General features: G+C 32.9%; 1 protein-coding gene across 2 annotated transcripts in view; it reads right to left on the bottom strand.

Moving 5' to 3' along the window:
* Nucleotides 1-9,565: 9,565 nt before the first annotated feature.
* LOC133188504 (uncharacterized phosphotransferase YvkC-like) overlaps nucleotides 9,566-26,557 on the bottom strand; it is a 59,940-nt gene continuing 42,948 nt past the window's right edge. For both annotated transcript variants that reach the window (XM_061323962.1, XM_061323961.1), the window contains 9 exons: nucleotides 16,910-16,969; nucleotides 15,462-15,565; nucleotides 15,122-15,257; nucleotides 14,718-14,809; nucleotides 14,235-14,313; nucleotides 12,322-12,373; nucleotides 12,050-12,126; nucleotides 11,395-11,572; nucleotides 9,566-10,322 (listed from right to left, as the gene is read on the bottom strand). In XM_061323962.1, the coding sequence (XP_061179946.1) occupies nucleotides 10,255-10,322; nucleotides 11,395-11,572; nucleotides 12,050-12,126; nucleotides 12,322-12,373; nucleotides 14,235-14,313; nucleotides 14,718-14,809; nucleotides 15,122-15,257; nucleotides 15,462-15,565; nucleotides 16,910-16,969 (846 nt within the window). In that variant the 3' untranslated portion in view covers nucleotides 9,566-10,254. The remainder of the gene's footprint in view (nucleotides 10,323-11,394; nucleotides 11,573-12,049; nucleotides 12,127-12,321; nucleotides 12,374-14,234; nucleotides 14,314-14,717; nucleotides 14,810-15,121; nucleotides 15,258-15,461; nucleotides 15,566-16,909; nucleotides 16,970-26,557) is intronic.

Here is a 26,557-nt window from a genome sequence, read left to right as displayed (position 1 = left end):
TTTCCATGGTAGAATTATGGGATATGCTTACTTCCGCTGACTGCCGGTGTAACATGCAATTTTGACCCGGGTTGAAAACTTACCCGAAGGTCTTTTTTCAACGTTGTTGAAAACTGACAGGGGGGGGGGGGTCTTTTTTCAACGTTGAATATTGAGGCCATAAGCGTTGAATTCAGACCCTAGCCTGTTGAAAATTGAACCGGATCGTTAAATTTTGATCATGAAATAGGGTCAAAATTCAAGAGCATACAAACACCTTTTAAATAAATTGACGTCTTCTATTATGATTTATTGATTCAAAAATTACACATCTTGTATATACACATGTATATATTTATATTTCACCATGTCTGTAGGAACCAGGTGAAGGAACGGGGGGGGGATGCATGACTGTTTCCTGTTTCCCTTACCACATGCGATCATATACTACGTATATGAAAGCTTTTATAAACAAAGCTATAAAAGAATGTCACTCTGTTGACTTTTTCTGTTGTCTTTTTGCCTGTCAATGAACTTTTGTTCACCCCCCCCCCCAAAAAAAAAAAAAAACAACTAAAACTGATTTTTTTTTCTACTGAGCTGTTCGGATCACTGAATATATTTTTATTCTTTAGATTAACATATATACTGATGCATGCATGTTCAATTCGAAATAGTCAATTTATACTAGACATGTAGCACTTTAGATAGGAAGGTCTCGAATTTTCTAAAGACTTATCACAAAAATCACATTATTTTTTTTTTTATTTCTACACTGTACAAAGAAGGCTTTTTATAAAAGACTCTCCGTACCTAGTTCACCCCACAGTTAAAAAAAAACAAACAAAAAAAAAAAAAAAAAAAAAAAAAAAAAAAACATATGTCACCTATTTATTGTATCGCTATTCAATAATTTCAACCCTTTCTCATTTATTTTTTATTAATTCATTAAACAACAATTTTTGATGTCCTACGACCGCCAAAAACATATGAAATGAAATCGGAAATGACAAAGGCATATGGAGTAATTAAAATACTATACAGATCTGAAATTTGGTAATCTATTTCTATGAAATGAAATAACTGAAAAGGAAGAAGTAGCTCTTTCCACTATAGTTTATACAGTCATGTAAGTTGAAGTACAGGTTCGATCAACAGACTGAATATACCGGTACACGTAATTTTCAACCAAAATGAAAAAGGTGGAAATAACAAACATTTAACCTCAAAATTCTTAAAAACAATACAAATTTGGGAACAGGACATAAAACACAGACCCCTGGAAACTCCAGAGATTGAATCAGATGCATAAAAAGGAGTAAGCATTCCCTGTCAATCGGTCACACCCGCCATGAGCTTTGTGTATTGATAAGATAGACGGAGTGATTTAGTATTAAACAATGACCTAACAATGGGTAAGAAAAAATGTAAGCGATAATATAACCCATTGATAGATTGTATTTGCAAACTATGACATTATAACGCCCATATAAAATTTTCGAAATGTGGACTTTAACGAGGTTGTTGAAATACCTGTAACATCTACTTATTTGCCAGTATCCTTCCTCTCAGAGCATGCTGCTGCGTATTGAATACGTTTGGATACATAAACACATTGAGGCCTTAAGTTCAGCATTAAGTTATATCGATGACGTTTTATCAATGAACAATACTGATTTCATTCATATGTAGATTCGATATATCCAACTCTATATATATATAACTCTTTACTAGAGAAAGACATTGATGGAAAACTATCAACTAAATTTTATGATAAACGTGATTTTCTTGAAGAAGGCGTTTTATGATATCAAAATACCTAATTTTTAATTTATCGTAAGAATGGCTATAAAGGTGTTGTAAAATCACACGTTTTGTTGTTATTGAGTTTGAAAAAAAAAATGATTTTAAAAATGTAAAAGTTCGTCAGAGATTTTAAAATCCATTTTTTATGATTTACACATTCAATTTTATGAATATGTTGAAGCATAGTGCTTCGTAAGTTTCTCCACAGCAGTTAATATTTTTGTGAGAAGTAAAAAAAAGGGGGAGGATTGGAAGAGCATTTGTTTGAACTTGCATCTATCTTTGTTTAATTGTTTCTACCAAGCCTCTCTCTTTACTTCTCACTAAAATATTAACAGCGATGGAGGAGAAACTTCAGGAGAACTGTGCAACAATATATTCGAGAAGTGGTGTAAATCAGATGTGAATACTTAAAAATTCCACGGAACTTTTGGAAAATTTGAAATCACAAAATTTTACCAAAATCATGCAATAACATAAAAACTTACGATTCTTAAACTCTGTACACAACCATTCCCCACGATTAATTATAAAGTCCAGGCTTTTTGACATCATTGACAGAGCTCTGCTTTTTCAATAAAAACTAACAATGGCTATTTCCATTCTTATGTCGATACGATATATCCTGATGAACTTGAGATAAAAGATACCACAGAGTCTGGCACATCTGTTTCATATTTGGATATTTTACTAGAAAAAGACGTTAATGGTAATCTAACAACCAAGCTTTATGATAAACGTGATGACTTTATTAATAACTTTTCAATCGTCAACTTACCTTACTTATGCAGTAATATACCCTTTTTCATCCGTATATGGGTGTATATCTCTCAGTTGATTCGATACGCAAGAACATGCTCCACGTATGAACAATTTCTGAAACGAGGTAAGTTATTGACAAACAAGTTGATGAAACAAGAATATCAACACTCTCGTTTAAAGTCATCATTTCGTAAGTTCTATGGTCGACACAATGACCTTGTCCGCAAATACAATCTATCATTAAGTCATATGCTGACTGACGTTTTTCACACTAATTTAATTTTTAGGTCACTATTTTATACACACTGAATTGTCGATGGATTTTTCCGTTATTTTCCGATCATTACAAGGAGCACACGGCGGTGCGACCGGTCGGCAGGAGATGTTTTCTCCTCCATGGCACCTGATGCCACCTCGATGTTTTTCGAAGTCCGTGTTTGCTCTACTCCCGATTTGTGTTGTTTTAATGGACTTTGAGCTTGATTACTGGTCGTTATCTCCATTTAAAGGCACGTCTTCTTCCGAGGGGAGATAATTACGGATAATTAGTGAAAAATTAATGGCATCTTTTTAAAATATTCTTCTTCGGAACCACTGGGCCACAAAATATGAAATTTATGTGGAAGCATCCTCAGGTCAAAATCATGACCCGGGGTGAAGGAAGGGACCCACATTAGGCGATCAAAGTTTTACAAAGGAATACATAGGAAAAAAATCATTAAATCTTGATCTCAAGAACAGCAAAGCCATGCATGATTGTCATTTTTATATGGAAGCATCCCCAGATGGTGTACAAATTATGACCCCCAGTTTGTACAAATTATGCCCCCAGGGGTAGGGTGGATTACAATGGACGATCAAAGTTTTACATAGGAATACATAGATAGGGAAAATCTTCTTCTCAAGAACAGTAAAGCCGCCATGATTGTTAATATTTATTTGGAAGTATCTCAGGTAGTGTAGATTCAGGTTTGTTCAAATCGTGACCCCCAGAGTAGGTCGGGGCCGCAATGGTTGATCAAAGTTATACAAAGGGATAGAGAGGAAATTTCATTAAAAATCTTCTTCTGAAGAACAACAAAGCCACGATTAGTCATATTAATTCAGAAGCATCCCCAGGTAGTGTAGAATCGAGTTTGTTCAAATCATTACCCCGGGGGTAGAGGGGGCCACAATGGAAGAGCAAATGGAAAAATCTTGAAAAAATTACTAAAGCTATGATGTCAAAGAAATATGAAAGCATCCTCAGGTAGTGTAGATAAAAGTTTGTTCAAATCATGCCCTCGGGGGATTTGTGACCACTTTTATATTTGAATTTTTCGATTTCTGCTTTTTTCTTTTCGAAAGTTAAGTGAGGTGAGTGATGTGGGCCATGGAACTCTTGTTATTGAGATGTTACTCCAAATTCTAATTACCAATTTTGTCCTGTTTGACATTATACATTTATTGACTGGGTTCGAGGGCAACATGCATTTTGTCGGACCCAAGAACCAAACTGTTTGCCTGAGGCCGTTACGCCGAAGGCAAACAGTTTGGTTCGAGGGGTCAACAGAACGCATTTTGCCCGAGAATCCAATCAATAAATGTTTTTTTAATACCTTTTATTTATTAATTTTTCTTGTTAAACATGTATCTTTTGCTGGCTTCCATACCCACGAATGCAAATAAGATTTAGTTGATCCTGCCCACAGTGTGACGTAAGCGGTCCAATATCTCGTCCACAGGTCCAATATCTCAATCTGTGGTCAAACATCGATTTTTTATGACCACTCAGTAAAACATTAGAAATGTTAGATTTTTTTTAGTATAGATTTATATAGGAACTAATTTTTAAAGGTACAACAAAGATATTTAATCTATGACTTTGTCAAACATAAATTGATAATATATAACAGATTACTCTGACAAATACAATGTATTTAAATTATATCGTGTTCAATATACCAAAGTAAAACTGTACTTCATTAAAATTGTAGATTCGAACAAGAAAAATGTAATGGATCCAACGGGATTAAAACCACACCTGTAAAAAAAACAAAACGCCAATCTATTGTGTTATATGCAGCAGCACCGCTATAACCAAATGAGCTTATCCTTCCACTGTGAATTCCATAACGAATGCTAAGACTGCTAGTTAAATTTTCTATTTTATACGGTGGTTATTTATAGCCACAGGCTATTGCTGCTGCTTTTGGGCTATAAATAACAACAGTGTAAAATCACGGGGAACCCTAGCGGCGATTTTTGCAGAGTCAAAATAATGAAAATAGGGTTGATTCAATGTTTGAAAATAAAATGCACATAGTTAACAAATACTCTCAAGTTATTTCAAAGACATTTTGTTGATGGGCACAAAGCTTAATTCCTGATATTTGCCTTTATCGATATTTCCCGCTTCATGAATATTCATTAAATTACGCCGACCTACAAATTCGTACACAGACTGACTCGTATATTCGTATGCAAACTACAGAAGTCACACGGCTTTTTTTAACGTTCTGTTAATGTAAAATTTAAACAGTATTTATTAATAGTCGGAATATTTAAGGGGAAAATATTTGAGAATAGTGGTTTCACATTTTAACTTTGAAATCAAATAATTATAATTGCTTAGTTACATGTATGCGACAAACGGTAATTACGAGACGTTCCCAATTTGATACTCCCTAATTATGAGATACTCCATGCTAGGAAAGCGTCGATCTCCAAATTTCTCCAATTCCAAAAGTACAATAAGATTCGAGGACTGCACATTCCTTGTTCCGGAATTGCGTGTTTTATAAATGTTTTATTTGAGTCGTTTTGTGGATTTTTTATACAATAAAACTTTTAAAATTAACTGTAATTTTACGATGTCTTTTGATTGTTTGAATTTCTAATATCTGTTGACGATAATTTGTTAGAAATATATATATATTTTCGTAAAGAAAAAAAAAAGATCACGACATCTTATCGATAATCAGTTAAAAAAAAGAATTGTTGGAGGCAGATACATGTACGATGCCATAAAGCAAAGTTTATTACGATTTTATCTAATTAATAATAATAATAAGCCATTGTGTAATTATCTCGGACACAAAAACTACTGAACGAATGCTAATTTATCAAAGTTATAATTAAAAAGACTGTGACGGACAAAAGTTAACAAAATATTTCATTCGTATTTGAAAATTCTATCGTACCTCGAATAAAATTTACCCTTTAGAAAGTGTAAGAAAAAAGGTACTAAAATACATGTGCATGAAATATTAGGATTCTCTCGCGAATTAAGTGGGCTTAATTTAGGTCAGTCTTCTCCTGCGTGTGTTCACAAATTAAAATTCGTACATTGTATTGCGCAATGACTAGTAGCAATAAGCAGGGTCAGTGCATATTAAGATTATGTATGAGAAATAGCATCGTCACAAACCACGGCCAAAATATACGATCTTCTCCCATTCTGAGGAGAGCTATATGCGGAATCCGAACCGTGGCTTGAGACGATAGAGAAATAGAGGCTGTCAAATATTTTGTTTTTCTGTTCTTTTTTTTTTTTCGAACAGTTTATATCAAACACAGAAGTAAGACTTCTGTATAATTCATGAAGTCTTTCAAGCTTTTAGAAATAAGTTAATTACAGTCAGGGACTTTGGCAAAGAAGGGAATCCAAGGATAAAGTCTATTTCATTATCTTTCAGCATATGATTTATGTCGCACAATCTATAGTACATGGCCAAAAGTGATTCATCATTTCCCTTTTTGCCATATACTTTATGAAAAGTAATATTTTGATAAAAAATATTGTGGGTTCAATTCTACTCAAAAATTAAAAAACTTTTCCAATAAGTTACGAAAAATTGATCATATTTTCTTTTTTTCGGGGGGGGGGGGTTGCAAAATTTGATTTTGATCACCGAGTAATTAATGATTTGGAATTATCAAGTCAAAATTTCTAACTTCAAAACACCAAGATTTCATTACACATTTTTGTAAAACTATGAATCTTAGAATAAAAATGTTCGGTGACTACAGGAATATATTAGGAACCTTGATTCTCTTATGATTCAACATTTAGGGTAAACTGGTTTTGACACATTTCAAGTATTAATTTGTGGGGGAAAATACTAAAACATCCCAAAAATCCATTATTTGAATATATAATTTCAATCTGTCCATCATCCTAAAATCTGTTTTCATTTTTAAATTTGCAATTATGACTGTACACCACAATAGTACATATAGAAAAAAAAAAAAAACCTGAAATGATCGAAGTTTCGTTTCTGGCATTTCAGGATAGTTTTTTTTAAATTCAATCCTTATAATAAACCTAATGTAGAAAATTTCATGCAATACATTAACAACTCCAATTAATACATGTTCTCATTATACTACGGAAATATAAATTTACTTATTAAAAACATGTATCGTGAAAAATTGCAACAAACTTTCATAATTTCCATCATATCATTTTACAGATTCTTATAATATTTTATCTCATTCAGTGCCAGTCGCCGTGTGGCGCAGTGGTTAGCGTTTGCTCTAGAGTCACGAACATGAAGGAGTCGATCCTTACGTAGTGGCTTCGAATCCCACTGCGGGGTGTGGAGACAGTTAAACCGAGGTCCCGTGTCGCAGTAAGTGCTGGTCAAAAAGATCCCTCACTACTCAATGGCCTGGAGTGCTGAATATAAATCTAAATTTGCAGCCCACCAACGGCAATAGTGATGTCTCAATATGAGAGAAAAATTCTCGAGACGGACGTTAAACAAACAAAATCATTCATGCCACCGTCTATCAGTACTTACAGTACTTTGATTTATTTTCACCATCGCCGCCTCATCGGGGCAGGTCTACTCTTTAGCCAGAATTTGTTACGTTAATCTTTGTTGAAACCCTTTCACAAGGTACCATTTTATGTTCCAAAGCAGTCTGTACTTAATTACATATTGATCAAAATTTCACTGAAAAAGGGTCTGAATTGACAAAATTGATTTATCCCTTCGAAAAAAAACTTCATTAAAGAGGTTTAAAAAATTATACTTTGTATAGTAAGACAATATGTTAACCTGGAATTCTATGTGCTCTCTGCATGGTGTCATCCCCCCCCCCCCCCCCCCGATCATCTACCGTATACATGTATAGGCCCTGGCATATTGTTTCTGTCGAAGAGAAACGTCATTCATAAGTAATTTTGTTAGCCTAAGAAAAATTTCAACGCCTTACCCGATGCTTCTGTGAAAATTAAACACCACACTCTATCAATCCTCTCATATTTTGAACAACTGTTTTCCCTCCTAATTTTGAGGAAATGCGCACGTGATGACAAAGAAGCCAATCAAATTTGAGGGCGTTCACCAACCGCATCATTCGAATCAGGTCAAAGCAGATATTGAACTAAACAGTAAAAATCTACCGGTAATTAATATTTCCTGTAATATGTTTTAGTTTTGTATTTATAGCATGATATTCAAGTTTTTTGCAAAAAATAATCATTTTAATGAAGCTCTTCACCCTGTTGCATTGACAATTTTTTTCTTCTCTGCTTTTCATTATCTTTCAAACTTCGAAGTATTGTAAAAATTTGTTCCGTCATGTAATTATTCAACAAATCTTTAACCTATACTGCCTGAGGATGCTTCCATATCAATATGACTATGGGTACTCACGGCTTTGCTGTTCTTGTCAATGAGAAGATTTTTAAAGATTTTTTCCTATATATTTTGATGTAAAATTGTGATCCCCCATTGTGGCCCCATCCTACCCCCAGGGGTCGTCATTTGAACAACTTGAATCTACACTATGTAAAGAAGGTCTCCTATTTCAACTTTTTTTGGTCCAGTGGTTCTTGAGAAGATTCTTACAGTGCAGGGAACTAATTTTGTTACATAAACCAGCATCAGCATTAGCATTAGCAGCATCAGGATCGAGCTAGCATCAGGATCAGCATTTAAAAAACAGCATTACCAGGATCAGCATCAGCAAGCATAGGATAAAACCAGCATTGACCTACATAAAATCAGCATTATCCTACTAGCAGCAGAAAATCAATGAGTTTTAATTCAGTAAAAAATTAAAAAAGAAAGAAAGAATATTGGTTAAAGTATTCACATTATTGATACATAGTGAGATATTATGATCAAATAATTGTAAAAGGCACTTTTATTGCTTTAAACGGCAATGCTGAAATTCATTATCTACTTCCGGCAGCATGATGCTGCTTCCGGTAGCATTGACCTAATTATAAAACAGCATCAGGATAAGGATTACTAGCATTTAATCAGCAAGCAAAGGAAGCATTCAAATCAGCAAGCAATGAAAGCATTCAAATCAGCATCGATGCTGTAACAAAATTAGTTTCCTGCACTGTAATACAATCCACCAAATTTTCACTATTTCTGAATTATCTCCCCTTGAAAGAGGGCCTGGCCCTTCATTTGAACAAACTTGAATCCCCTTCACCCAAGGATCCTTTGTAGCAAGTTTGGTTGAAATTAGCCCAGTGGATCCGGAGAAGAATTTGAAAATGTGGTCGATCTATTAGTGGTTGTGTTATAAAGTGAAATGGGAAAAAGACACAATTTCTTTTTTATGTTATTTTTTTTAATTAAAAAAAACATACGTAGCTAAGGTGGAATATTTCTGCCCTCTATTACAAGTTATTTTTCTGTCGATTATGTGGCCATGAATGCAAGATAATTATGTCAAGCATGCATGAAAAAACCTGAGCAGAAAAGGAAAAAGGCTCTAACCACTGCACCACACAGGCGACTAGTACTGTGTAATATACTCTCAGACAGAGTCATCCCTGGCTCCTTCTGTTTATCAGCAATAACAACTAAAATGATGTAAAAGAAAAGTTTTCACTAATTTTTACCCTCGTATCAGCATTGCTAAAAGTCCATACTTCGTTATACATGTAATACTTTCTATTATGTTAACTGTGGGTACTATGTGATAACACTTTTCCTAATATATGTACTTTCAAGTTGTTCTATATGTCTCATTTTATTGTTCTCTCAAATAGATCCTCTTGAATACGAAGTTTAAAAGGCTATTTTCTAGCTTATTCCATCTTCATCAAGTTTTTTTAAAAAAAGACAGTAAAATCATAGTTGTCGTAATTAACCTTGCATATGAAAAGCATGGCATGCCATGTAATTTAATTATTTTCACCATTCAAAGTAAATAAAACACTCAGTGGGGTACCTGTGTTCAGAAATATATAACATCTTTGTTACCTGCACATGAAATTATCAAGTTGAACCTGCTTTATTAGGTTAGAAATGCTAATGGCAGGATTGAGTTTTTTAACTAAAACATCTCATTCTCCCTTCAAAAAATCTCAAGGTCAAGGTCAATTCCATGGTATTATTTGAGGTTCTTCTTTCACCTCTGCACTTTCAAGGATATACCCTGAATAGTAGTAGCTTATCACTACAAAGCTAAAGTCAACAGGTAAATAAAATGTTGAATTAAATGGATGGATTCCTGAATAGTCTCATATACATGTATCTTTTAAATGTTTTCAAATCACAGTTACACATATATGTAAAGTAACGTCTTGTGCCAGATTTATTTTGTTGAATGTTCACCACATCCAGAGGAGAGAATTTTACTCTAGATTATTTTTCATGCATATGTATGCAGAGCAATTCGTTGGAGTTTTCTTTTCAGACTGCCACATTATACATGTAGCTTTGTTCCTTTGTATTATTGTTGCATGTTTGATCAATCTTTCTCACTTCCTTCAAGTTTTTCAATTTTTCCTGCTAAACCATCAAGTACAACCTCATCACCTGAAGTAGAAGAAGGGTGTATTATACACCAGGAGAGAATTTAACTGTGTATTTCCTGATGAGGTTTCAAGATATTTTTAAAATGAGAACAGAAAATAATGACACTTCTGATTCTAAAGCAAAAGAAGAAGTTATAATAAAGTAATGCAATGTTCAGGTTATGCTTGATAACAAAGCAAAAATTTACAAGAACGGCACTGCAATGATGAGTATCCCCTTGTAAAAGAGCACATCTATTCCAATAAAGATTATTACTAGCATAGCTTCCATTATGCATGCACTCACTCACAGTTTCCTACCTAAACAATTTACAGAGAAAATTCACGATGCTGTATTTCTTTCCATTAAAGAAGAAGGTACGGTTTTAGCTTTATTGTACCCTAAAAATTTAAATAATGTTTTCAAAAAGTTTTGAAACTGGCTTAAATATTAGTTGAGTATATGACTGTGATAAATCAGGAAGGAATATGAATGAAGGAGTACCTTTCTGGAAATATGACGTCATAAATTTGATGCATTTCTCTATTTGAAACAGAAAAAGCCTCAAAATGACCCATTTCAAGGGTTATTTTCCTTTAAAAAATAGTGTCCACAGCAGTTGCCCACTTTGATTTTCGGATATGTTGTGTAAAATTCTTTAAAAAATCACATATTTTAAAATCTTTGTGGGCGATGCCTGTGGACAATATTATCTGAAAGAATATTCCATTGAAAATTGGTGTCTTCTGCAACTTTTTATGAAAATACGGGAAAATGCACCAGTTTATGACATCACAATTAGCATTTAGAAGGTCATGTGAGAAAAATGATTTGTATGATCTTTCTGTATGGAATTTCAATGATTCAGAAAGCATGAGTTATAATTTTTTGCATCACTTTCATTTTTAAGAAAAACACAGGGCAAGATTTGTATTGAAACTGTACCTTGTTCTTTACTTTATTTTCCCACTTCATGAATAATAATATCTACATTTCCAAGCAGGAATTAAAATATTAATATTAATAAATGCTTTTTATTTAATAATTAAGACAGTAAAAACAAATTGAATTGATATATTATTCCAGTACATACCTGACTTTAACAACTGAGTGGCATTTGGTACATTGACCACACAAGGCAACTGGAATTCCCTAGCCACGACAGCACCATGTGACACAAGACCCCCCATCTCAGTCACCAGACCCCCCAACAGGGGGAAGTAAGGTGTCCACCCCACATCAGTGTAAGAAACTATCAGAATGTCGTCTTTCTGTTAAAAATATTTACGTAAACAACTTCTGATGAACCACTTCACAATAGTAAATTAACTTTTTCCAAAGAAATATGAGGGAAAGGGCCTTTGGAAATCTATTCCTTAAAAATCAGAACACTCTAAATTCATGTTAGTAATAGAAGTTAACATTCATAAAATGTATCAAAAAGCAACATCGATTTTGAATTGCACTCTAAAGAGAGGCCAAGTAAGGATGACAAATGAAAAGTTTGAGAAATTTTTTTCATTTTAATAAGTAAATTTGTAATCATCTATACTACATTTTTGCAGTACTTCAATCATTCTTTCAGAGACACTCAAATCTTGCAAAATGTTGCATTAATTACGGATTATTAAACTTAACATCAGACAGAAACACAACTCATAATTTCATGTTTCTTCTCTAAGAAAAAATGTGAAATAATATCAAGGCAGATGTACATGTTGATAATTGTGGCTTATAGCTACGCTTACCTGTATACTGTTAGCTTCTGCGAGTGTTTTGACCACTCTTGCTTTGCCGCTTACTCTGCCTTTACAAATTGGCATCCCTTTATAAAAATCAAATAAACACATCATCATCTTCATGTATAATTTTTCTCCCTTATGTGAGACTTTTTATGACATTTTTTCCCCAGAACAAATACAGAAATTATAAGATTTTTTAAAAATCTAAAACAACAGTTTCTTTTCCAATAAGGTAATCCAAGAGGGTAACAATATGCCATGTTTAACCAGCATTATACCTGATAAGACAAAATGTGGTTTTCTTTGTTCTTCAAAGTTTTCCTGCTCTTGCTGCAATGATAGAAGAAATAATATTAATCAATGAAAGATAGTATTGCTCACATTAACATGTAATTCAGGGTTCTCCATGAGCTGTTTTACTGTGTGGGCCTGACACAGTAACGATTCAAATTTTATGCGTGTGACATGGTAAAAATTTTGCGACACAGTAAGATCCGTGACAATCAGAAAATCAGAACACAAATTCTCTCTAACTGAAACTTTAATCAAACAAATCTACCTTTTTTCAATTCTTAAGGCAGAGCACTTAATCATCTCTTAATTAGGGCACTTTGTCTTGCTTCACCTTGCATAATCAATTATCTCCTAGGCCCTCCTGGACTTTACGCATGAATTAGGAACATAGGCAAATAATTTGTTTTCACACTTCCATGTAACCGTATAATTGCTAGTTGAGTTTAATTTTGAACATTATTTAAAAATTTATTTTATGTCTTTATACTTCAGAGCCATGTCTGTAGAATTATGTTGGCACTGTGAGTCAAACATCGTACTGTAATTATTTAATTCATTGATGTAAATGTAATTGTTCAAGAATTTAAAGGCATCCCCGAAAAGTATTTTACTATTCTAAAGTTTCTTTTTTTAAATTCGTAAAATTCGATCAACTGACAAAAATCATGGCAAATTTACTTTTAAAGTGGAGAAGTACATCGATTTTATCAACCAGAATTTTCTCTGCTCTTCAGAGCATGTGTAAAATATGAAGTTAAATATACATTGTATATACAAAAATATCAAAGTATACACTAACAGCTTGTAGACGGTGATACAAGAATATTATTTACGGTTTTTTGCATTATACTTATTTTTTTAAGTTGTGTGTTGTGGGGGTGGGGGGTGGGGGGTTACAGTTGGTTTGTCTTATAGTACATTGTATGTACATGTACATTTATTTATTACATGGAAAAATTTTAATTGTTTTGAATATCCATTCCATTAATTTATTGTGTTTGTGCTTTTATAATTATAATGAATAGTGGTTCGGTTGCGAATTTGATCGCGAAAATGCCGCGAATATTAGTGGTTCATGTAAATTAAGTCTGCAACAAAGTAAAATTTCAAATGATGGAGAACCCTGTAATTATTTAATGAACCTTACGAGTCCAGGTCAACTGAATCAAATTCAATTATTATGTAATGGATCAAGAATTCTAAAATTATAAACTTGCTCCATATACATGTATATTTCCACTTCCCTCATTCAGAGTAAGTAATCAGATGACAATTAAATGCAGTAATTATGGATGTCCTAATGGGATTAAGGTTCACATGGACACCCAATCAAAGCATGCATTTATTAATTAACATACAATTTTTCTTGCTACGATGCATGGCTACATCTGCAAGTTCCATAATTTTGTAAAGGGCTTAGGGTTTAGTATATAGTCATGGATAAAGTTTGCCTGCTAAATGTCACAAGAAGATCAATTTTCAAAGATGTCATGTATTTTTTATTTAGACCAAACTATCTCAGCCTCTAGACCTTTTAACCAAATATTCACCCTAGAGTTATAAAAATCCCCAGTAAATTCACAATAATTATGGTTCCTCTTTACCACGTGCACTGAGGACATTCACCAAAATTATTATCATTAGCTGTTCAAGAAGCTGAAAATGTTCAGAAGGTTATGAATGATGAAGGACAGATGACAATGGATTTTAACACATAGCAATAATAGGTCAACTGAGTGACTCAAGTAACCTTTAAGTCCAAATAAAATTAATTTAATGTTTGAAAGATTTCATGATGATCAAGACATTGTTATATTCACACTAAGAAACTATACTCATTGAAACCTGCAGTAATTATTATTTTTTAAACAATTTAACATGGTTAAGTGCAGCTTACTGGATTTGGAAGCCCTATTGAATATCTAGAAAATGTCTGATTCATTAATTTTGGCAAAAGTTTTCTTCTTCTGTTGGCTCTGAAAATAGATTTGTTAAATAATAATATGATAGAATTACAATGTACAAGAGTAACAAAAACCACAATCATGGAAGCATTCACAGAACATAGTCACACAGAGTTACCAACTCTAGCATTTATACAATTTCATTTCCTCTGAAAACATGACCTGCAGTCAAAGTCAAGATTCTCTTGGGTCAAGGTCAACCATTCCACCCCCTTTTTATCACAAATAAATACAATTTGTGTTACAATTCTTTTTCTGCAAAAGATCTTGAATACATGACCTGCAGTCAAGGTCAAAATTCTTTAAGGCCAAGGTCAACCATTCTGTCCCCTTCTCATCCCCCCAAAGATAATTTTAAAATATCATTACCAAAGATTCCCTACAGCAATGTACATGTAGTACATAAGAAGTCTTACTTTGTAATCAGCTTTGGTGACCTGGTTTTCAGGAGCTGACCTATTTCCCGGTGAGTCAGGAAGAAGAGCAACTCTTTGTCTGGTAACCTGCCCTGTAAACAACAGAATCTGTCAATTCTTTTTATTTAATTGTCTGTGTGACAGACAATCACATAGTTAGATAAACTCAATTTAATCATCTCTGACTTTTAGTAAGTAAAGTACCATATATCATTTACTTTGTCTTTTTTTAAAATCAGTAAATGTATGGCCACAATGCTGACCGGAGTTACCCTGACAAATGAGTAACTAGTATGTTCTTGTATATATATGAAACTTTTATTGTGGTCACCAAGTTTGAGTACATAAATTTAACAATTTCGTCGAGGTGAGCTAAAAAAATAAATTAAAATGTTTATTTATACCTCTTCCACCATTTTCTCTGCCAGACTCCAATACGCTTGTTTAAACTTATCTGCCACCTTTATACATAATGATTTCCCAAACTCCCTCTCTCCTACAGCTTTCCTGGCCCGGGGGAGAATGAACTTCAAACTCCTCCTGCAGGTTCAAAACAAAGTAAAATTATCTCATTTCAATAATTATTTCTAAAAAATGCTGATCATTGTATAGGAGGTTCTTTGCATATTATTAATAACTAATTTCAGCGACAAAGACTATGGCTTTTGATCTTTATTCAAAATAACTTTAAAAAATATCTATAATAGTTTTTGATTATTGAATTTTTGAAATAGTTTTTCATACTTTTCACCATTAGACAGAGGAGTTTTCAGCTGTTCTATGATATCTTTATCACTTAGTATACTGGTCTGCTTTCTCTCTTCATAAGCTCCCATTGTAATAATTTTCTACAAAATGTAAAATTAAAACAATCAATGACATGTACATATCAGATGGAAAAAGACATCTACTCAAAGAATCTGTCCAGGTTTTTTTGTTTGTTTGTTAGTTTGATTTTTTATGCCCCCAGATCAAAAGATCCTGGGGGTATATTGTTTTTTGTCCTGTCTATCTGTTTGTCTGTCTGTCTGTCGTCAACTTTAACCTAGCCCATAACTATTGCACTGTCAAGGGTAAGGCTTTAATATTTGACATGAGTGTTCATTATGACCTTTCCATTGGTACAGAAATTTTTGATCATGTGACCTCAACTGTGACCTTTGACCTACATTTGAAAAACTTTAACAATGGCCATAACTATTGCACTGTAGTTTATGTCCCACTCCAGAATTTTGTTACCATCAGAGGCATAGTGTTTCACAAACACATCTTGTTCTCCCTGTTTTTTATTTAGTCTTTTATGAAGAGATAACAAAACTAAGTACACTAGAACAAGTTCATGTGATAAATGAAAGTTCTAGTGTTCATATTTCTGATCTAGAAATCTAATATACACCGATATAGCAATATCTACTGATATTGTGTAATCGCATTTTTTTATTACTTAGCTGTAATACAAGGTCTCCAGATTTAACATACATGTTTTTACTTGAAAATTACCAGTTTTGTACAACATTTAGATTTAAATATATTATGACAATTTTATTGAATTATCAAAATTATTTCAAAAGTTATGTTGGTCTGAAATTAATTTTACTGAAGTCTGTTCTCAGTTTATGGTTTCAGGGCTAGATTTTACTGAAAGTTTTGTCATTTACAAAATATAAGCAAAAATTTTCTGTTATTTTTACTTCATAACATTTACTGCTTGCAGATGTATTTAGAAAATTTCTACAGACATGTTGGACTTTCAGATGTTACTGACAGCTTAATGAAATGATGTGATCTTATATAACCCTTTACCTTTAGAGGAAACAACATCTGCACCAACTTAACTTAGTGCCATTTCAGCCTATTTACCGCTGCTCACGTCTGTTTCACCAAGTAACCATTTTTTGCAACATATCTCAAAACATATAAATACCTTGGCCTTCGAACATAGTTCGATTGATGGATTATTTTCCCCCCAATCTTCCTGCATTCAAATGAACACTTGAGTTTTACCAATACAAAACAAGTCAATTCTTCATCACATACACAACTCTTTATACAATCTAATGCACCCCCACCCCTTGGGGAAATGGGGGATAAAAATGAGAAGGCCAGAGATTATTTTTCCCTTAAAAGATGAATAGGTATGGGTAATGGAAAATATTTTTCAGTTTGAATGTTCCAGATATTTTAGACCCAACCTTCAATACTTGGACCAGTCTCTCTGGATGGGTGTCCCAGGATTTCTCCATAAGCTCAGCCTAGAAATGAAAAACACATCCTCTAGTCTTAATTCACACTGTTGTACTTTTGTTTATCACAAATGTAACATAATAGCTTGTCAGAACAATTAATAGTAGCTATATAAATGTGACATGAATAAAGCTGATGACAAAAGTTTAATTATTAATATTATATATAATTATATATATGAAATGATGTGATCTTATATAACCCTTTACCATTTCATATATATATATATATACACATGTATATATATATATATATATATATATATATATATATAGTTTTAAACTTGGTCAATTGTCTGGCCAATTGCAAATTTTAGAGCTTGTTGTTGGGTCTTTGTTTAATTGTCGGGTCTTTTTTGAGCTGTCGGGTCCTCGACCCAACAATTTTAGACCCAACAATTAATCGTTGTTCTATTTCCTTACAATTCGGAAAAATGTTTCAAATGAACTGTTTGTCTGTAACCTGAATTGTCGGGCCTAAATTTCCCGTGAAGTACAACTTCTGTCATTGTCCAATCAGAAGTCGCGTGATAGTGGCGCGAAATTAGATGCGGAATGAACCGAGATTCGCCGAAGTTCAAACCGGAAGGACCCAAGAAGTGGTTGCAAAAACGATGCAGAGGTACTTATACATTTTTCCATTTACATAGCTTTAATAGGGTCCAATGGAATTAATTTTGTAATATAAATATGAGCACTATCAAAGACTGATCAATATTTGAAAGCCATAATGCTTAAGCTACTTTTATTATATTGAAGTTCGAAATTCCTCTGCCAAGACTTGACTATCAAACAATGAAAAGTACAAAAACAATTCAGGATTTAAAAAGTGTCAAGGTTATATTTTCTATTCTTTATAAAATCGAGTGTAGTACCTATATGAACCATCTTAACATCAACATATTTGCCAAGTACATCATGTACATAGGGCTGGAAAATCCGTATTGAGATATTCATTTTGGGAATGGGTCACAGGCGGCCCTTAGAATTGGGAATTTAACGAATTTTTATCTCTACTCTTATTTGGAAATTTTAATGCATTAAGTTTTTCAAGAGATAAACATTTATGATGAATAAAATTGATCTTTTATTTAATTATTCAGAACTATAAATCAGAGAATAGATATTTTATAATGATGTTTTCCGAGCTTTCTTAGAAATATTGTTCATTTCATTCAAATTGCCATACCTGACCATGTTTGTTTTACATGAATTTTGATCAAGTTAATATGTGGAGTTTTTGTGCATTCAAAAATTGAACATATGTAGTTCATTTTTGGGAAAAAGGGAGGGGTTTTGCAATTTGGTTGGGGCCCATATTCAGCCCTACACGGGGTAGTGGGAAATCCCTGGCGATGTTTGAAACTATATTGCGATATTCATTGCAATATTTTTAATTTAAAAAAATAAAGTTTTTTTCATATTATATTTATTTCCATTTATATGCAGAATGTACATTATCAGTCAGGGGGTGAGACTGAAATTCATCATATTTAAAAAATGATGATTTTCTAGTCATAAAGTTGATTTTTAGAATTACTAAAATTCATCATTTTTTAGATTAATGTTGAAAAGCAGTCATAACTATTTGGAGTTTATTTTAAAATATAGAGACATTAAATATGACCATGATTCATTTTTTATCAAATTGGTAGGTCTGGGCGCACTTAATTATCTCTTGAGTTTTACAGGGCGCACTACTTTATTTTGGTTTCAGTTGTTTGTCAAGATAATTCTTCAATATGATGGATTTCAGTCTCATGCACCCCTGACTGATTATTAGGATAAATAACCAGTGGTGCACAGAGATGCAACCATACTACAGCTTTTGCCTTACTGTTTGGCAGGATTGCAAACATTTCTGAGATCTTTTTATAACTTTTTATTTATTATACAAATCCCAGTCTAAGCATTTAATTTGCAGGTATATCGGTACTAAAAAAATGTATCGCAATGCGATATCTTTTGACAATGAGCTGCATTACACCAGAATATCCGTATTATTCAGCTGTTATTGTGCAGCCCTACAAGCGCATCAGCTGATCAGTCTACACTTTTTTCTTCTGCTTTCAGAAGAAACAAACTTAAAAAGCCACTGATGGCGGCCAAAGAATGTATTGAAAGGAAAAGGGATTTAGAATTCCTTAAAAATGTTTGGATTAGTGATGAGATACGTAAGTACATGTAATTATGTATTTGTTAGTTTTCATGCACATGGGTTGCTCCTGGTTTCTATTAATTATTTTTCTGTTCTAATTATTCTGTGAGAGGTATTCTTCGCTTTCTTGAATAAAAATCTGGCGAATTAAGTGTTGATATTCTGCCCCAGTTGCCCATAGGTACATAAACACATTTATTTTTCACATAATTTAAACATTTCAAAAAAATACTTGTTCATTTGCTTTGGATTTAACACTACTGAAACTAAAGACGCGGTGAATTGATACAGTAGTGAGTTGTTTCACTTCTATTTAGATATGAAAATAATCACCAGCTCCTTCTAAGATTCTGAAATGTTTGTTAATCTCAGATGTTCGAATTCTTTATTTTTTGCAGACGGGGAAGTTGTAACAGAAAATCCTCTAAGCAAAGGTGATTTTATTGCAGAATACAGGGGCAAATTAGAAGAACCAAAGGAGAGTGTTTACAAGTTTGAGTTTTTTCACAAGAAGACCACAGACTGGTAAGTCAGTTGTGTACTAGTAGGTCAATATAGATGCAGAGTTGTTTTTTATTGAGGCAGTAAATCACTGACAATCTGTCCTATAGACTGTAAAAAAAATATGAATGTTTATCACTCCTTCGTTAATGTGCACTCTTATAAATTTTCCTTTAACACTTGATTTTTCAAAACATATGTAATTTTCCTTCGCAACAGTCGAAGGGATATAGTAAGAAAGTCCATGTCCATGTGTAACAGAAGTATTGATTTACATGAGGATCAATGTGCTCTTGTGAGGGGATTCTACACTTAATAGTGCCCTTGTGCAAAATTGAAATTCACACAATTTTAAGAATACTGTCAGGGACTAACCTAGGTCCAGAATGTAGGGATACTTCACTTCTCTTTCAAAGCAATTTAGAAAGAAGTTTTGAAGATCAGGGAGACATGATACTCAAATCCACTAGCCCTAATGTCTGGTGCATGTCTCACAATTGCCTGTGTACAGTTCATTTTGTGATCAGACAGGTCAATCTCCAGGCACACTTGTCTGATCAGCAAGAAAATTTGTTTACCTTAATACCTTTAGAGAATATTGTGAATATGATTTTTTTTTAAAATTATTATCCCAAATAATTTTTTAACTACTGTCATAGTTTTAAAACGCTGCCATCAGGGTTCAGAAGGGTTCAGTCTCTTTATACCCCCCGCAAACGAAGTTTAGGGGGGGTATATTGGAATCAGCATGTCCGTCCGTCTGTCTGTAGACGAGATTTTGTCCGGACCATTTCTTGGAAACTGTTGGAAGGATTTGTCTGTAAATTTTTACACTTATTATTCACCATATGAAGATGTGCACCTGGTATTTTCATTATGATTGGATAATTATTTTGCATTTTACAGGTGTTTTTTTTCATTTTTATTATGTGGTTTTGTCTGGATCTGTTCCCAGAGACTATTGCATAGATTTGTGTGAAAATTTGTACACTTATTATTTTCCATATGAAGATGTGCACTTGGTATTTTCAACATTATTTGATAATTTTTCTGCATTTTACAGGTGTTTTTTTTTTTTTTTAATTTTTATTGACTTAGTAATTTCGGGTTCATGTCTAAGGTTTGAGACAGAATCTAGAACATCTGTACAAAAATGTGAACTATAGCTTAAAACTACTCATTAGAACTAAAAAAAAAACACAAAGTATTAAAAACAGTTTTTACATTACACAGCAGATAGTGTAAATCCATTTGTCCCTTGGGAGTAATGAGTGGACATGCATCCAGTTAAAGATTAATTAATGAGTTCATTGTGGGAAGCTGTTAGGGCATCTCTGATCAAGCAGGTCTTATCTATATCTCAGGGGAATTGGGCAGAAAGAAATAAAGTTCTCTGTTGTCTAAGTCTCTTAATTGTAATTTATGTCTGTCAAAATACATAGTTACTAAAACCAGCCTTTTATTTTTAAAATGAGTTTGATATAAAGGTATTAAAATCAATTTGATTTTCTATAATTAATTATGATTTTTTTTTTTCAACAATCAATTTGCACTGTGTCATGTCTCACAAAGATGGCAGATAGTTGCAAACTATTTTTTCAATGTAATAAAAAACACTCTAATTATTAGTGTTGATGTTTTATTAGGCTGCACCTTAGTTTCATTCATTTAATAAAGTGCCCCACCACAGCATGATACGCCCATCAAATATTGTTAAATTATCATAAACAGTTTAGATTCAATTGTTTGAATGACATCTTAGCGAGACAAAGCAGTCTGCAATTTGTTGTAAAGATATAAAAATTCAAATAAAAAATGTACAATAAATAATTAGTTTAAATTATATTATACAATATCATATAAGTTTTAATTATTATATACAATATCAAATTAGTTTTAATTACATCAAATTTATCTTGAAAGTAAGACTAGCCAACAAGAACAATTCAATACAACAAAAGCAATTAATTAAGAGACTGATTCCTTTTGCCCATTTCCCAAGAGATGTAGATAACACCTGCTTGATCAGAGATGCTCTGCCAGTTATCTCCTCACACTAAACTCATTAATTTATCTCTAATTTGACATGCAATTTTCTGCTATCAAAATTTTCCTTGACCAGTGCCTGATCATTACACCCATGGGAGAGGTGGAATTTTTGTTGTTACAGATTGCTGTAAAGAACATAATGAAAATAATAAGACTAGTATTTTCTTGATTTAACACTTTTTTAATAAAGATACTGCAATATTCTGACATCTTTTGGGATTGTGTAATTTAAAAGTTAAAAGACATAGTTTTTTGATTCTAAGTCTAATGGTTTTCTAGTTATGATTTTTCCATATTTGGCCATAGCGTCTTTATTAAAGGTCAGAATGACATGGTTTTAATGTGCGACACACCTTCTACCCTAGATGTATCAGCTGACAAAGTTTGATAATTCTAGGCGTAATAGTATTAAAGTTATGAGCCGGACATGAAGAAGCTAACGGACGGACAAACATGAACGCTAAAACATAATACGTCCCGTTGTAAGACGGACGTATAAAAATATATAATGAGTAATTAAATTTTCACTGTAAATGTTTAAGGAAATTGTGAACACCTCTCACATCTAGAAAACATTGGTGATTTGGTACTTTCTCTGAAAAACCCAGCGGGGGGTATTTGTCCCTTTTGGACAGTTCTAGTTTCACTAGATATTGTTAATTGGCTATGGGGATCAAGATTAAGTTACAGACAGTGATACTGCATTTGCCATTAGTAAAATGCATTTTGATTGGCTAATGCACTGATTTTTTAAGCAGTTAAATTGGATTTAAATGGGAATTGCAAACATCTGTTTTACCGGCTCCACTTTTTGATAAAACTCAGTTTGCGACAGTTAAATCAGCATTAATGGTCACAAAGAGCAATTGAGATGACTTTATTCCCCAATTGTTTTGATTTACAAATCACTGTTAATTAATATTATCTATATATTATAGTTCTGCGAAATTCTTTATATATGTTCAGAGTTGGACAAGTTAATTAGGAATTCTGACAAGTAACATTGGGTTGGCAACTTGATGGATGGACAAGGTGGATATATCAGTTAATGTTGAGGACTGGTGAAGACTTTTTTTTCTCAAAAGTAAATAATGAAAATGTTGGGTCTTGAAATATATATATTGCTGTTGGGCTTTACACTCTTGGATATGTATATGTAGTATAGTATTCTTGGGTCATAGACATGTGACAGGAAGTGTTTTTTTCTAATTGGAAAACAGCTATTTTTCACTCATCATGCTAATTTCCAAAGTTAATGCTTGAAATGTCAACTAAGTACAACTTTGGTATAAGTGTCCCTACCCCCACCCCTTTATTTCCTAATCTGAAAATACCTGTATTAAGCACACCCTGCATATTTTTTCATCTGGCAGATGATATCTCATGTTTGAAATAATTCTGTTAATTGATTTTAAAAAATCCTGTCCTTGAAACATGAAATTCATTGATATAAAAATAAGCTAATTCAGAGAATCCGTGTCCCCCGCTTAATGAAAAAAGAGCATGCATGGATCTAGGGGTGTTGAGGGGGGGCATGCATGGATCTAGGGGTGTTGAGGGGGGGACACTTTAAGAATGGCGGGCGGGGCCATAGGAGTTAGGGAATAAAATTTAATTGCAAAAACTCAAAAGCTTCTTGAGATATCGCCCAGAAACGAAAGTTATACACTCACAGAATGTATGAATTTATGACCTGATCTTTGACCTTTTGACCTCAAAATAAATAGGGTCTTCCTTAGGCCATAGGGAGTTGTGTAAAATTTCATTGCAAAAGCTCAAAGGCTTCTCGAGATATTGGTTGGAAATAAAAGTGTTACAGACAGAGAGAAATACGGAGGATGGACAAAGAGACTGAAATTAATATCTCCCACTTTCAGCTGGGGACAAAAACTTAATTCTTACCATATACACATTTTCCAGTAGGATAAATTTTAAATATGGGTATTTAACTCGGTGTTACTTAGTGTGTATATGCAAGTTTTATCTCTCAGGATTGATGCCTTGGAAGATGATGGTTCCATGGCAAGACTGATAAATGATGACCATACAAGTCCAAATGCTAATATAAAGGTGCTTCATGGGGGATTTGCAGAGCCCCATCTCTGCATTTTTGCTGTTAAAGACATAATAGCTGGTGAAGAAATCAGATACAACTATGGAAAGAACGTTGACTTTTCTTGGCAAAAAAAGGTAATTAAAATTTATCCTTCATAACCAAATTAGGCTGCAAAAAGTCACATATATTTAAATGAAATCAGACAATTTTAGCGTGTAGGAACTTTATGGAAAAAACTTTCAATAATATCCAATGCTTTCTAACTTACATTGAAAAAAATTTTAAGTATGCTCATTTATTTAGATTTCTCATGTGAGCTTCATAAATGTATAAGGAAACTAAATGTCTGAAACCAGGATGTTTAAAACAGAATCTTGTAGCAGATAAGAATTCAAAGAAATAGAATTTAGTCAGTAGATGCAAGAATAAATTATATAGGTTTTACTCAAAAGTGTTTGATAATTTTACAGAGATCTTTAAAATTGGGTAAAGGTAATGACTTGTATATTACTGTTGAAATGTTGTTTTAGTTTGATATAGACTCTCAAAAATGCAAAATGTCTGAAAGCTTGAACTTTGGGAAGGACAAAGAGATATCTATTTAAACATGTAGTATTGCATCTTTACTTGTTATATACCGTTCTCTTGTTCAGTTCCTTGGCACATAGATGTATCACTAAAAAAAATCATTAAGTAATGAAGAAATCCCTGATATTTTATAGTTAAGGCAGCCTCCTTAGACGAAGACAAAATAATTTTAAAAATACATATAACAGTTTTGAAAGATAATTCAAAAAGCAGTGACCAATACAATTTATTGCCAAATTAAATTTATTACCTAATTATCTTTTATGATAACTTGTAATTATCTGTAGCATTATTTAAGAAAAATTTAAGAAAAATTTAACAATCACATTATTACTGTAGATTCCTTATTTTATGTGAGTACTTAATATCGCAGGGTTTGACATTAACTTTTATGAGTACTAGACCAGTCGGGCTACTTCCAATTTTTACTAGCCCTGACCATAAAATCACCAGCCCTGACCAAACTTAAAAATTGACTTTTTATTAACTGCTAATTATAATGGAAAAAAGTTTCGAAACCAAACTTCAAAGAAGATTCCGTCTCTCGCACCTGTTAAGATATATTTTGACAGACTCTTCCATACGTCGCTAGCCATTAAATCGGGTTAAGCGTGACATACAAATATTATAAGCCTTTATTAAGGAACAATCAATGAACGATCAATGAACTTAGTATAAAAATAATTACTCAAAATAAAAATATATTGTGAATTAAAGAACAGATTATTCAATAACTTCATACTAATTTTAAGGAGGCTGGGGGGGTCAACAAATTAACCATCAGATATAACTTAATTTTTTAGGTATGATATCTTAAGCTGCCAACTTTCATTTGGCAAAGAAAAATTTCATAAATTTTAGTTTTAAAATTTGATCATTTTTGTATATCTTTATATGGAGCTCTTCTTCTAAAGGAGATCAATATAGTCTGAAAATGGCAACAACCCCCCAGCCTTCTTAAATACTGAATGAAGCTAGTTCCCATCGCAACTTGTCTATTACAGCTGGGCTAAAAATAGCAATTGTGTCATGCGGGGAAGTTTTCTTTTACAGAGCGATGGATGATATTTACTGTCAGACAAATAAGAATTTAAAAAAAAAAAAAACAAAAACTTTTTAGAATATTTATTTGAAAGACTGATCTAAGGGTTATCATTTATTTCATAGTTCACGAACATTTTACATAACTGGACCACTCATTTACTAGACAGGGTCAGTCGGACGTGTCTTAGTGTCAAACCCTGTATCCTGAAATGGTCCTCAGACGCCGAACTGCGAAAACCACAATTTGCGAATAGATGGTTGATCTAAAGCTTTTACACGAATTTCAGGGCCATAAAAATAAAAGCAAGTAATTTAATTTAGCAAGTAGAGCTTCTCGCGAAATTACGTAGTATTTATTCCCAAGAAATAAGTCAATGATATTTTATCTCAAAACTAAGCAATCTTTCAATACATTTGCATTTTTATGGTCAGTGAAATACTTTTTAAAGAGCTGTTGTGTTCAAATTTGAAACTTTTTTGTAAATGCATGGTGATGTTTTCTTCAGGTTTTAGAAATTTTAGGTTTAAAAGCATGCTAAGAAATTTAAAATGTAGAATATAAGTAAATGACTATTTATTCAGTGTACAAATGATAATTGATGAAACACAAGTGGATGGGTAGAGTGTTCTCGATCGGTGTCTCAAGAACCTGATCCATTTTTTTAGCTATGTGACTAAAACATGATTCCATACATATTTTAGAAATATTAACTGATGAAACACAGGGTAACCAGGGTGTTTTCAGCATCCACGAGGAAAAGGAAGGATATGTATCAGCAACCTGCACAGAAAAGCCTGACCTCTACACAGAAAAAGATATTCATTATTTTTGGACATCCAGTAAAACACTCACCGAGGATTCCAGCAAAGGTAGAATATTTGATGCATTTGTATGTAATACAGCATTTTTTTTACACGAAAAAGAAGGAGGGATGTACTAACAACATACTTGCTCATTCTTTAAACCTTATTTCTTGGTCCAGGGGGATTTATTTATTGACAGTTTCAATATGAGTTGCAAAACAGTCCATTTATTGATTCACAGTAATTAGTTGATCATTAATGTAACCCCATATTATAGGGTCCATGTTCTTGACATGTCAGAAAGGTATTGGTATTTGACAAATGCAGGCCCTATAATGTGGTTTAATGTATGTGACCCAAAAGTTCAGGTTCATGCACCAGGCTTTTTTGCAGAACT

The sequence above is a fragment of the Saccostrea echinata genome, unplaced genomic scaffold (genome assembly GCF_033153115.1).
Source record: "Saccostrea echinata isolate AGI-Se365-2 ecotype Australia unplaced genomic scaffold, CSIRO_AGI_Sech_v1 ptg000016l, whole genome shotgun sequence".
Taxonomy (NCBI): domain Eukaryota; kingdom Metazoa; phylum Mollusca; class Bivalvia; order Ostreida; family Ostreidae; genus Saccostrea; species Saccostrea echinata.
Note: the sequence above shows the minus strand (reverse complement) of the source record. Positions and strands in the feature narration are given on the sequence as shown.